This window comes from Phoxinus phoxinus, assembly GCF_949152265.1.
Source record: "Phoxinus phoxinus genome assembly, chromosome: 5".
NCBI lineage: Eukaryota > Metazoa > Chordata > Actinopteri > Cypriniformes > Leuciscidae > Phoxinus > Phoxinus phoxinus.
The window spans coordinates 42,256,274-42,269,813 of NC_136880.1; the positions used below are offsets into that span (position 1 = coordinate 42,256,274).

Genomic DNA, 13,540 nt, shown 5'->3' on the forward strand with positions numbered 1-13,540 from the left:
AAACTCCGTGGCTATAATTTTTCACAAGTATGCAGTTAAATAGCCGCATCCCTGACGTTTATGACACAACAAGCCGTTTGAAAATCGGTTGAAGATTGAGCAAAATATAGTTATTTCAGCACTACATGCACAATAGACTTTAATGTTATAACTGGACGAGCGGTCCTGTCCTAAGATGGCCGCCGTGTGACGTCGTCGGGTCCCATTGGCTCTCAGCGCCGGTAAGCCATCTAGCCTTTCTATACATGTCTATGGTATTAAACATGACAAACTGTGTCAGCGTCTCTTTCACTTTCAGTGCTTCACATCGCCACCTAGCCGTCTGGAGTGCACACAACATCCAATTTCACACACTTTTGCGTCACCATACGCACGCAGATTTCCCCCCATAACGCTCGTCTAAACGCAGAATAAAAAGTGATAACGCAACGCCACTTTTGCGTTTTCTCTTCAGATCGTTTCCGTGTAAACAAAGCCTCAGTTAGACATGACAGGTGTTTGACCTATAAATGAAGATGACTTGACCTACAGATAAAGTTAGTTCTGATTGATTAACTTCTGTTGCAAAGATCATTAGTTATTAACACGACACCGTGTAAAGTATAAATCAGTATCTAAAAGGAACAAAAATGCAACTTAAAAAAATAAAAAATACAGCTTTTGTACCTTTTATCTGCGAGTGTGTGATAAATGTGTAGATAAGCACTGGGTGTAGTAAACACGTGATGTGTGAAAGAACTGGCCAGAGAGGACGTTGTGACGCTACTGTTTAATATCATGCGTGAGATTTCCAGTGAGGACAGGCATTGCTCGTCTCTGGAGCGCGTCTGGACATCATCGGGTCGATCCCAGAGGATTTGCACGCCGGAGGACATCAGGCCGTCCCTTCCTGAACACAGGCTTGAGGAACGGCCGTCACAGATCTGGGCTTTACCACGCCGACGTCCAGTCCGAGGCCAGAGAGGAGACGAGTGCCGCACACACATACACACACGCGCGCACACACACACACACACACACGACGGAGATCAGGTTTGATCAAATGACTACAGGTATGTGGGCAGATCCTTTTCAATAACCTGATGGGACACACAAAACATCAAGAGTTATTATTTAATCAAACTCAACTTATCAAATCTCACATAATAAAAAATGACTTTGCAATAAGGTCTCATTTGTTAACATTAATAAGTTATTTCTAGGGGTGTAACGATACCCTCATTTCACGATTTGATACATATCCCGACACTGAACTCACGATACTCCAAGACATATGATTTAATTTAAATCAAACTCAACTTTCTTAAAGAATTACTGGAAACAATAAGGTCTCGCTTGTTAAAGTCGCCGTGTAGTCAATCATTTTATCTCATAAATCATCTTTGATAATCAAAAATACACATTTAAAAGTTTTTTCCTTCATGCCGTAAAATATCTTGAATGTAACTCGACACCCTTGCCTCATTTAGTATACGCGGTTCTATGAATATGCAAATTAGCCCCGCCTCCACTCACTCACCCTTATGAATCTACACATGGTTTGTCTTAACGCATATTAAAAACACCACATATAAACAACATTAAAAGCTGGATTTTCACCACAGGGGGACTTTAACTTTAGTAAATTAATCAATTACCCAACATTACAGCATTTATTAACCCCTTAAGCGGCACCCCCTTTTTTTTAATAGACATGAAGATGCACATGCCGAACTTAAATGGTTGTAATGCAAGAATGCTTTGGAATATAGATGTATGATTGGTCTTGTTTTAAAGAAGACATTTGGCAGAATTTTGTAGAGGTGAAATAAATTAAGAAAGATAAACAGAAAAAAAAGTTATAGAAGTCTGAGTTTATGAAAATGTACAATATTAAACATTTAATTATTCATATGTTATTTAAAATATATATTTTCAAAACCTAGAGGACTCTTAAAAAAAAGAAGAAAAAAAAAAAACCAAAAATCTGAACAAGATGCGTTTCAAATTTTAGGTTGATATCTGAAAAATGAGCGTTCAGTGAGATTTAGTTTGGGCGCAGTACCACACTTCTCCACTAGTGGACATTACTGCCCATATAAGGGCGCCTCCATTTATGTTGTTTGAGTGATCTGAACCATTATTATTACAATTTTCATATAATTTATGAACTAGACATCCTATTCAGAAGTAGTGTTGGAAGTTTGGCAGATTTTGAAATGAATTCAACCTCTAAGAAACACAAAAGATCACGTATGTGCATTATAGCTCGCTGCCACATCACTAATGCTGAATCTATTATTGTTTTCTTTATATTTAAAACATTTTCAGAGCTTTTTTTCTAAAATAATTGAATGGTTGCTATCTTTTGAACTCTTGGCATGAAAACAAACTGAGGTTTCTAGCATTCTTTCATGATTTTTCATGTTCATCACTATTTCAAAATAAAGGTCTGAACACGCATTAGGAGTATGAACATATTCTTGTTGCAAATTTATAAATTATGGCTTCACTGTAATTTATTTTTAAAATCAGTCACCAAATATATAAACTAGAGATTGTAAGCTTTCAAATGATATATAGTTTGTCAAGATTAGTTTAGGTTTAGTATAGGATTAAATATGTAATAGCTGTGGGCCAATATAAGGGGTTAACCTAAAACTGTACCGAGTTGAGTTTAACATTAGCTAGTTAGTAAGTTGATGTAGTTAACAAATGAAACGTTATTGTAAAGTGTTAATATGCATCCTTATGACAAAAAGTGGAAAGGTGTATAGTTGACTAACGCTGGGATTGTCCATCGGGCTGTATCTCTTCACAACCTGCCCTTGTCTGTCGATGAGGAACTATGATAAAAACACAGTGTTTTTGAGCTCACAATATTGCAGTGAAGTAGAGAATAACATCATGCATTATTAACATCAGTTACCTTAGTGAAATTCCACTTGATGTTGCTGTGGAAACAAAAACAGTATTTAAATGTCAAGTGATCAATGCATTAAAGGTGCACTGTGTAGTATTTAGGAGGATCTGTTGACAGAAATGCAATATCATTTACATATCACCATGAAACTTCCTCAGTTGATTACTTGCACAAGTATATAAAAAAAATGTATTACAAGTTTTTGAAATTTGTATGTTTAATTATGCTAATTAGGCATTATCTAGTTAAATATGCGCAATTTTGCATATATTTTCGGTAGATAGATCTGAACATATGATAAAGCCAGGTGCAAAATTATTTTTTCATTTTATTTACACACAAGATGAAAGATGTTCAGAGGGATTTCAGGATATATGCTTTCATGACCTAGGAAATCTAAATATACTGTCCATAGCCTTAAAAAAATGGATTTTTTTGCTTAAAATCTCACATAAATCAGGCCAGGAATGATTTGATAACAAATCCCTCTGAACATATCTTCAGAATACTGCTAAGTGTGTAACTGGAGAGTTTGGTGTACATCGGCTGAGATGTGTCACTGGAGAATGACAAAAAAAATATTTTTGAGAAAACGCTGTTTAAAGATTTGTAACGTAAAAATTCATACTTTTTTTAGTGGAAACGACTATTTACTGACACGATATCTCATCAAATTATTAGCAACAACTATACAAACCACCTAAATCACACCAAAACTTATAAACACAGCATTTATGGCCTTCAACTGAACAGAAAAACAGTCAGAGCGCGTCACGTGATGCATCTGAACCAATCACGGTGTCAGAAATTTACATCAGCCAATGAGATTTCGCTTTTAGACTTAAATGCCCCATTGTAGTTTCACGATTGGTTGCTGATAAAAAGGAAATGACCATATTTGGACCCGACAGCATTGTACAGGAGAGAGAGAGCGGTGTGTGTGATGACGGCGTGCAGACAGAGATGTTGATTTAGAACGGCAACTTTTGTTGAATTTATGAGAAATCTACAGACGCAAATAGACAAAGTTAGTAAAATAAAGACCTAAATGTGTATTTTGGACTTTTTCACCACAAGTCTGAAAGAAGACATGTTATTGGAGACAAATAGCCCAAAATCTCAAAATAGACCAGTGAAAAAAAAACAGTTTTTGCCTGCCGTGTCTCGCCTTAATGAACCGTTATGCTTTTATTACTTTAGAATGAGCATTTCTATCTACACACCGCGGGTCTCCTTACATCGACATGTTTCTACGGTGGCCCTGAATGGACAAACGTTTCGTCACTATGTTGTTCTTCATGAGATAAAGCTTTAGCTGAAGTCAGAGAATAAAACTCTGACACAATGATGAACAAGTAACAATAATATTCCCAATAACATCGTTTTACTGAATAATTAAGTAAACATAATTTCTTTATCTTTGTAAAGAAACCTCATTGTTTAACTGGCTACTCTCTGCTGTCTCAGACGACGACGACATCACTTCCTGTCGGCCACCATAACTTCTGTTGGGTGCAATTCGCAACCTCACCACTAGATGCCGCTAAACATTACACACTGCAGCTTTAAAGGAAAAGTGAAAAACGTGAAACTCACTTTCCCAGAAATCCCGCGCCTTTGGGCTGCTCTTTCATCCATTTCCAGAGAGGATGAGCGTCGTCTCCGTTCACATCGATCTTACTGAAGAGATCAAACTCTGCTTTGTAGCCTTCAGCAAACGTCTTGATCTCCGCTTCTGTCCCGGGCTCCTGTAAGAGCACACAACAGAAAAATTTCATATGATGTGTCAAAAGCTGATGGTTTGTCTTAAAGTATATTAAAAACACCATATAGACAATATATATAAACTAGTGCTGTCAAAGTTAACGCGTTAATTAGGCGTTAACGCAACATCATATTAACGGCACTAATTTTTTTAACGCGCGATTAACGTAGCGCATATTTTCAGTTTGACCCGTGACCCAACCCCTAGTTGAAGAAATGGAGATACACAGTGTTGCCAACTTATTTTTTTTTCTCTTCAAAAAAGCACCCAAACCTTTAGTTTCTGAGAATCACCGCTGCTCTCCCAGCGCGCACACGCATCTCTCTCTCTCTCTCTCTCTCTAGCTTTTTCAGAAGAGCTGGCCTGTCATGCAAAAATCTAAATATGTTTGTTTTAGTAAATTGCTCAGTGCAAAGAAAGAGAAGTAATGGGAACCTGGTATTTCTTTCTTCTTTCTTCATCTGTCTAATAGACATGAACACGTTCTTTGAAAACGCATAAAGCATCCATATTTATCGATGCCCATAATGATTAGAGTATTACAAACTTGAAAAGTATTAATTTAAGGTACATTTAGAAGAAATAAAAAAATGTGCGATTAATCGCGAGTTAACTCATGGCAAGCATGCGATTAATCGCGATTAAATTTTTTAATCGATTGACAGCCCTAATATAAACATTAAAGGGATAGTTCACTTTGAAATTCAATGTTGGTATGTTTTAGCGTACCTCAAGGGCATCCAAGATGTCGGTGTCTGTTTCCACAGTAGTTTCAATTTTGATATTTTTAGGTCAAACCGTTCTTGTCTGACAGTCATATCATGCAGGTCTATGGTCACTGTCTCAAAGAGCATGCAGAGTCCAAATTACACAATTCCCCATCGTCCAAATTAAACAATTCCCCATCGTAAGTACACATTGATGGCCTAAGACACGAAACGAGCGGTTTGTGTGAGAAAACAAACGGTATTTATATCGTTTTTACCTCTTGTAACACAGCCACGTCCAAGTGATCTGAGGGAGCGAGCGCTTCCTTCTGTGTGACGTGTGCGCAGACTGGTGCATAGATGTATACACTTGATTTCGCATTAAAGACATTCGTTCCAATGAACTGCCGTAGCCAAGGCGACATCTAGTGTATACATCTATGCACCAGTCTGCGCACACGTCACACAGAAGGAAGCGCTCGCGCCCTCAGATCACTTGGACGTGGCTGTGTTACAAGAGGTAAAAACAATATAAATACCGTTCGTTTTCTCACACAAACCGCTTGTTTCGTGTCTTAGGCCATCAATGTGTACTTACGATGGGGAATTGTTTAATTTGGACGATGGGGAATTGTTTAATTTGGACTCTCTGCATGCTCTTGGAGACAGTGACCATAGACCTGCATGATATGACTGTCAGACAAGAACGGTTTGACCTAAAAATATAAAAATTGAAACTACTGCGGAAAAAAAGACACATACATCTTGGATGCCCTTGAGGTAAGCTAAAACATACCAAAATTTAATTTCAAAGTGAACTATCCCTTTAAATCCTGGATTTTCACAAGGGGGACTTAAAATGAACACGCCGTCTTTTTGGGACTTAGAATATCATTGCGAATATCATTGCGCTGCTGTACGGCATTGAGTTCCTTGATTATTACGCAGCAATGAGAGAATAGTTCCTAGCCATATTGGCCTAGAAAATCACAACTTTTCATTTTCTGTCGGTCTTAGTACACGATGTAACTACAGAAGAGTCCAGTTTTAAATAGGAAAAATATCGAAACTCTATGGTCGTTTTTTTGAGAGAGATGCTAACGGTCTAATCAGATTCAATGATCTATGCTAAGCTATGCTAAAAGTGTTACCGCCAGACCAGAGGTGGAAAGTCCAGGTTCAGAAAGTAAAAGTCCTCCTCAGTATTTTGTTCCAATCACCTGGATTTGCTCATTCGCACAGTTTTTCAGCCAGGAGATATAACTAATTAGTGAAATCAGCTGACTGAGTTCATGGGTGGAATAAACATATGGCAGGACTTTTACTTTCTGACCCCTGCGCCAGACCCGGAGATCGGCTGAATGGATTCAAAAATGGTAGGAAAGAGTTGGAAAATGAGCCTATTTCCAAAAAAAAGTGGAGTGTTCCTTTAATGACTAGAATAGCATATTCATTTCTTAACCAAATGACATTTCTTGACCTAGTTTTGGTTGGGAAAACCCCCAGAAGTCCACTTTCCGTTCAGCACAGATGCATGTGACGGAGCAGATATGATCAGAACATATTGATTATAGTGTGTGAATTCAGATGAAGGCTTCAATGTGCATGTCTCGTTGTAAGATTAAATCTCACCCTACAGTAGAACATAATCCACTTACAGCTTCAGTCATGTGACCTACTTACAGTGACGAGCCTGACGCTCACGCACAAAACTAGAGTTATGATTATGATTATGGCTTACAGCTTATGATTATGAAAACCCCAAAGGTTTTCATAAGCTGTAAGCCATAATCATCAAAATTATAACAAATAAAGGCTTGAAATATCTCACTTTGCATGTAATGAGTCTATATAATATATTAGTTTCACCTTTTAAGTTGAATTACTGAAATAAATGAACTTTTGCACCATATTCAGATTTTTCCAGGTTCACCTGTAAGTGAATGAAAACATCCTGCAAAGTTTTAAATTGAAAGTGCACCGTATATATCGACGTCATTGTTTGTTACGGTGTTTACCGTATTTTTCGGACTATAAAGCGCACTTTTTTTCATAGTTTGGCTGGTCCTGCGACTTATAGTCAGGTGCGACTTATATATCAAAATTAATTCATACTGACTGAGATGAACCAAGAGAAAACATTACCGTCTACGGCCGCGAGAGGGCGCTCTAGTTAGCGGAGTTGTTCAGAAGCGACACCGAGGAAGAACTCAATGTATTCAGTGTTGTGGAGTGAGATCGGGAGCTTGGTGAACTTGCTGACCGGTAACTTGTTGGACTCGCTGGCTGATGTTAGTTTAGCCTATTCAGCCTCAGGTATATGTTCTTTATGCTATTGTGCAGCTGAATAACAGATAATGTGTTACGCTAACACACCGGACACTATTCAGCTGTTGTTCTGTGTGCTGTTGTGGAGCTGAATAACTTGCCTTTCCAGATTAAATGTCTGTTCTTGGTCTTGGATTTTGTGAAATACATTTCTAAATAAATGCGACTTATAGTCCAGTGCGACTTATATGTTTTTTTTCTCTTCATGACGCATTTTTTGACTGATGCGACTTGTAGTCCAGAAAATACGGTAGTTCACGGTGTAGGACGCCTCAGGACACGCAGAGCTGTCGTTGTTATGGCAATGGGAGTTTTTGGCCAATCAGAGCAGAGTCACTCGCGGAAAGAAGGGATTTAGAGAGATTGATTCATCTGGCGAGTCGTTTGAGAATCATTGAAGATCTGGTGATGTGCAAATGTATATTATGAGGAAATGAAACCTTTGATGCATGTGAACCTGTTGTAGGAGATTCCAAAACAACATTAGGAAACTTTAAAATAGCATAATGGGGCACTTTAAAATTAACGATTTCAATATCGACTCTTGACTTTTCAAGAATTATGTTGGATTAAACATGCAACACACATAATGCATGCCACGGTTTTTCTTGCATGCTGTTTGTTCAGTGTACCATTTACACAGCATGCAAAACACAGTATATACTGCAGTGCACACTGGGACTGTACATACCTGGTTTCCAAACTGGTTGCAGGGAAAGCCCATGATGCGTAAACCTTTCTCAGCGTACGTGGCGTGCATCGCCGCAAACTGAGTGTAGTTTACTGGAGTCTTTCCTCATTTGGAGGCGACGTTAGTGATGATACACACGTAACCCCTGAAAACAGACAAACACACACACAGTGACCCAGTTTCCAAAGCAAGATTACGCTCGGCAGTCGGCATAGGACTAAAAATAACTGGATGCATAATGAAGAATGCGCATTAAGAGTCTAGTGAAGGTGAGGAGAGATATTGAGCTTTGAAACTGAAGAAAACGCTGCAAAACTCTTTATTATGATGCTAGTGTTGTGCATTTAAAAAAATAAAATAATTATTTGGATGGGACAATGCATATTGATGACCGTACAATATAAATTAACGTAAATACGGCGGATTTAGCACAATGCTAATTTCCATCTGTAGTCCCAAACATGGAAAAACAAACAAACAACTAACAATAAAACAGAGCTAAAAAGAGTTAAAAGTGCCTATGCTTAAAGGTAGGGTAGGTCAGAATTGTCTAAAAAAAAACTTTTATTCAAATTTGTTTAAACTGTCTTTATATACCAATACATAATTAAAATGCAAGTACTCTGAAATAGAGAGATATAAAAAACCGAGTGACTCTAGTGCATTTAATCTTCAATAAACACAGCTCATTAATTCCATTCACTCCCACCTAAAAACAGGTGCGCGACTGCGCGCACGTGGGCAGAGCCAGTAATAACGGCGGTAGTCATGGCGACGGAGAGTGACAGTCGTGCAAGCCAATCCTGTGATTCGTCCCGAATGGAAATAATGAGCTGTGTTTAATGAAGATTAAACGGTCTAGAGTCACTCGATTTTTATACTCTTTTTATCAGAGTACTTACATTTTAATTATGCATTGATATATATAGAAAGTTTAATCAAATTTGGTAAAAAGTTTTTATATAAATCCTACCTACCCTACCTTTAAATAAAGTACTTGTTATAATAATGGTTAAAAGTAAGTTTTATTTGACATCCATCACATTCAGTACTTTGCACAGGTTTCGTACAGATACTGTAAAATGATTATTTTTAAGCACTACTTTTTTTGGTTTTCAAGGACTACAATCAGAGATCGCACTTATCAAACAATATCTTTATTTTTTAAGGATTTTTTTACTCAAATTATAGCAAAAAAATAAGGTATCCAAAATACAACATATATTAGATACAAAGTTTATAATGGCTATTATTGTTCAATAAATTATAATAATATAATGAACATTATAATATAAAATATAATGTATCCATATCCAGAAACAATCTGATGGAGGTTTATCAGACGGGCTGCAGTGTTAACTTTTGTGAAAAGATTTTGTTTTGTCGAAAAAAATTGAACTATAATTTCATATACAGGTGAAACTCGAAAAATTTGAATATGGTGCAAAAGTTAATTTCAGTAATTCAACTTAAAAGGTGAAAGTAATACATTATATAGACTCATTACATGCAAAGTGAGATATTTCAAGCCTTTATTTGTTATAATGTTGATGATTATGGCTTACAGCTTATGAAAACCCCAAATTCAAAATTAGAATATTGTGAAAATGTTTTCATAAAGGACGTTTCAAGTACCTCTTGATAAATATGGCTGTTTTTAAGGGTTTTCCCGGACTTAAATGTCAAAAAGTTAAATTCAAGTACTTTAACACCTTGTACGAACTCTGTTTGAATTAGGGTTTTATTTAAATCACTTACACATACAAAAAAAGTATGAACATTAGTAATAAAGACTGAGATTTATCAAACCAGTTATGTTCACCTGTATTTCTCCAGAGACACAACATTTCCATCGATGTCTTTAGCTGAGAACTCGTATATGGATTTGGCCGACTGCCAGTCATTGGCTTGGGCACACTGCAGAGAGAGAGAGAGGTTAAAGGTCACGGGGCGAGACGAGTCTCTGTGATGAATCAGACACTGACACAATCATCATGTGCGATGATGAATCAATTGTGCAATTTCCTAACGCAATAGCCCTCTGGTAGTGTTGTGTGAGATTTTTATCTTGTACACAAGTTAAGCATGACACAAGAAACTACACTACCAGTCAAACGTGTGGGATCGGTAAGGTTTTTAATGTTTTTAAAAGACGCCTCTTCTGCTCACCAAGGTTGCATTTATTTGATTTAAAAATTATATATATTTTTACAATTTAAAACAGCGGTTTTCTACCTCTGCTTAATTTCATCCATATTTCTTGGTCAATATGTCAAAACAAACACTGTATTGTCTTTCTTTTATTACATCTCTGATTGGAAAAACATTTTAAACAAGTTAAAGTTAAACTAAAACAGCAATTTTCTGTGAATATATGATCAAATGTATTAATATATTAAAATAGAAAACAGTTATTTTAAATGATCATCTTTTATTTTGTATTTTTAAATCAAATAAATGCAGCCTTGGTGAGCAGAAGAGACTTAAAAAAAAAAAAAAACATTAAAAATCTTACCGATCCAAAACTTTTGACTGGTAGTGTAGCTGCTATATATTAGTGTTTTAGTAAAAAGATTGGCATTAAAATTAGCTTATGAGTTATGACAATATCTAGAGCAGATTTTCCACCTGTGTGAGTGTGTGGAGAAAACACAGCGGTCACAGGGGATTCCCGTAAACATCTTACAGGAGGAGATAGTCAAAGATAAACAGATTTAAGTGGAATCCATTAGCAGCTAAGTTACACTCCTATTCAACAGACTATCTGCCGTATATGACAGTTCAGAGTACATGTTTGTGTGTGTAAGAGTAACGATTATGCAATAAAGAAATAACTTAAGCCCATATGACAGTTCAGAGTACATGTTTGTGTGTGTAAGAGTAACGATTATGCAATAAAGAAATAACTTAAGCCCATTTTGAACAGCTAAGGGGCGTTGTTAGGCGCGGAGCGGAGTAAAACCCCCTTAGCTGTTCTAAATCCACTGTAAAACACGGCTTAAAGGGGCTTATTACTTTTATAAAACGGTTACTCCATAAAAATATTCATTTTATTCATAAAATAAACACCAGCAACAAAAAATATAACGTTATAACACATTTATTCCTCCGCCAAGCAATGTAGTTCCAAAGAGGTTGCTAAGCAACACACGCAGCAACAAGAATCACAAACGGCAGTTGCGCAGTAATACTAATGTAATGCGGTCACGTGTGCGTTTGTTGCGTAATTTACATGGTAATTTACAACAGCTTCGAACGCGGCTCAACCAATCAGAATCAAGGACCGGAACTCTCCGTTTTAGAAGAAACAATATAGATGTTCATAAAGTTCATGCCGTGTGGGTTTATTCATTAGTATGAAGCTTTTTTAGGCCTTAATGTGACAATCATATTTTCAGTATTGAACAGATGATGTGATTGTGTGTGGTTTAATTCGTTTTTGAATACATTCTGTGCCGGTCGAAAATTTGGAAACATTAGTATTTTTAATGTTTTGAAAGAAGTCTCTTATGTTCATCAAGCCTGCATTTATTGAGCAAATACAGAAAAAAAAGAGTAATATTGTGATATTATTGTATTACATAATATTATTATAATTTAAAATAATGGTTTTATATTTTATTTTAAAATATAATTTATGTGATTAAAGCTGAATTTTCAGCATCATATTATAAGGATTCTTTGATCAATAAAAAGTTACAGCATTTATTCAAATTAGAAATCTTTACTATAACTTAAAAAAAAAATCAAATTTAACACATCCTTGCGGATTAAATGTATTAATTATATATATATATATATATATATATATATAAAAACAAACAAATGGTGTTCTTTTTCTTTTTATTCAAAGTATTCATGTTTTAATAGAACTCAAACTTTGATTTTACTAACGTTACATATTTGGGAGTGGCAAACCGTGAGATTGAGCCTAAGGATGTTGAATGATATTTATCCTGTAGTAAGATATTAAATAGGATATTTTATAAGATATAAAATTAAAGATATCAGATTAAATTAATGCACCTGCTACAATAAAACATACACCAGTTCTTTAACTTATAATGTTTAACTTACAACGTTATGTGAATGTGATGCAAATAGGAAAGATGCAATGAGGCTTAATAAAACCCAATCAATGTAATTATTAAATACTCTTGATGATAATAACAATTATATAATTTATTAAATTATTAACATTATCACCAAATAGCATAAAATAATAAAAGCTAAATAATAACATGATCACCACGTGATTAAATGCAGAATTCATCAACGCTAAACCCAAACCAGGCCTAACAAACTGGACTTGAATGAGTCGAAACGACAATAAACACTATGGGGAACACATATTAATTCATTTTAAATCGTAAACAAACCCACAGAGACATGCTAACGGGCTAATGTTGCTCCACCGGAATGAATTAGCGGAGACACGCAGGTGCGCACGAATAAACACACCGGACTATGACCTTCTTACAACGACTACATAAACTAGTTTTCAAAAACACACGAAAGCGTCTCAAACTGAGTAAACCAGCAGATAAAGAGTGCGTATAATGTCTTACCATGGCTCTAGTCAAGCTCTTGCTACCCAGCGCGCCGATCAACAGCACTCTCTGAAATAACCACATGATACTAGCGCAGACACACGAAGCCCCGCCCATTTACTGGCAGGACACGCCTCTTCTGTCAGTTTCAGCCAATCAGAGACGGTGCTTATGCCACTGATTTAAAGTCATATGATCAATACGGTTTTATTTAATAATTATTATAATTATTATTATTATTTTATTATATTACATATTATTATTATTTCCGTGGGAATTGCACTGAAACACATATGTAGGAAAAAAAATGAAAATAATTTAAAAAAATGAATGTAACTGATCTTATCTCTGTACTGAGCCGTTGAAAAACAGGTTATGCTACTCCGGTTGGTCTTGATTCATAGATATATACATTAGATATATATGTATATTATATATATGTTTATTTATTATTTTAATATGACAGTAGGAAAAGCTGCAATAGTGTGGATTACAGAAAATAAGAAGGAATGAGTGAGAGAGAAAAAAGGTGTCAGGGTTTACTTTTCAGGTCATCATGATTTAGCACAATTTTGTGCCTGGCAATAAACGAGACAC

General features: G+C 36.0%; 1 protein-coding gene across 1 annotated transcript; it reads right to left on the bottom strand.

Moving 5' to 3' along the window:
* Positions 1-649: 649 nt before the first annotated feature.
* gpx4b (glutathione peroxidase 4b) lies at positions 650-13,087 on the bottom strand. Its single transcript, XM_079612903.1, has 7 exons — positions 12,962-13,087; positions 10,216-10,310; positions 8,394-8,538; positions 4,499-4,650; positions 2,909-2,933; positions 2,766-2,825; positions 650-1,079 (listed from the first exon to the last, which is right to left on the bottom strand). Exons 1-7 carry the CDS (start codon positions 13,058-13,060, stop codon positions 1,047-1,049), a joined length of 609 nt encoding a protein of 202 aa, XP_079469029.1. The 5' UTR covers positions 13,061-13,087; the 3' UTR covers positions 650-1,046.
* Between the last annotated feature and the right edge of the window lie 453 nt (positions 13,088-13,540).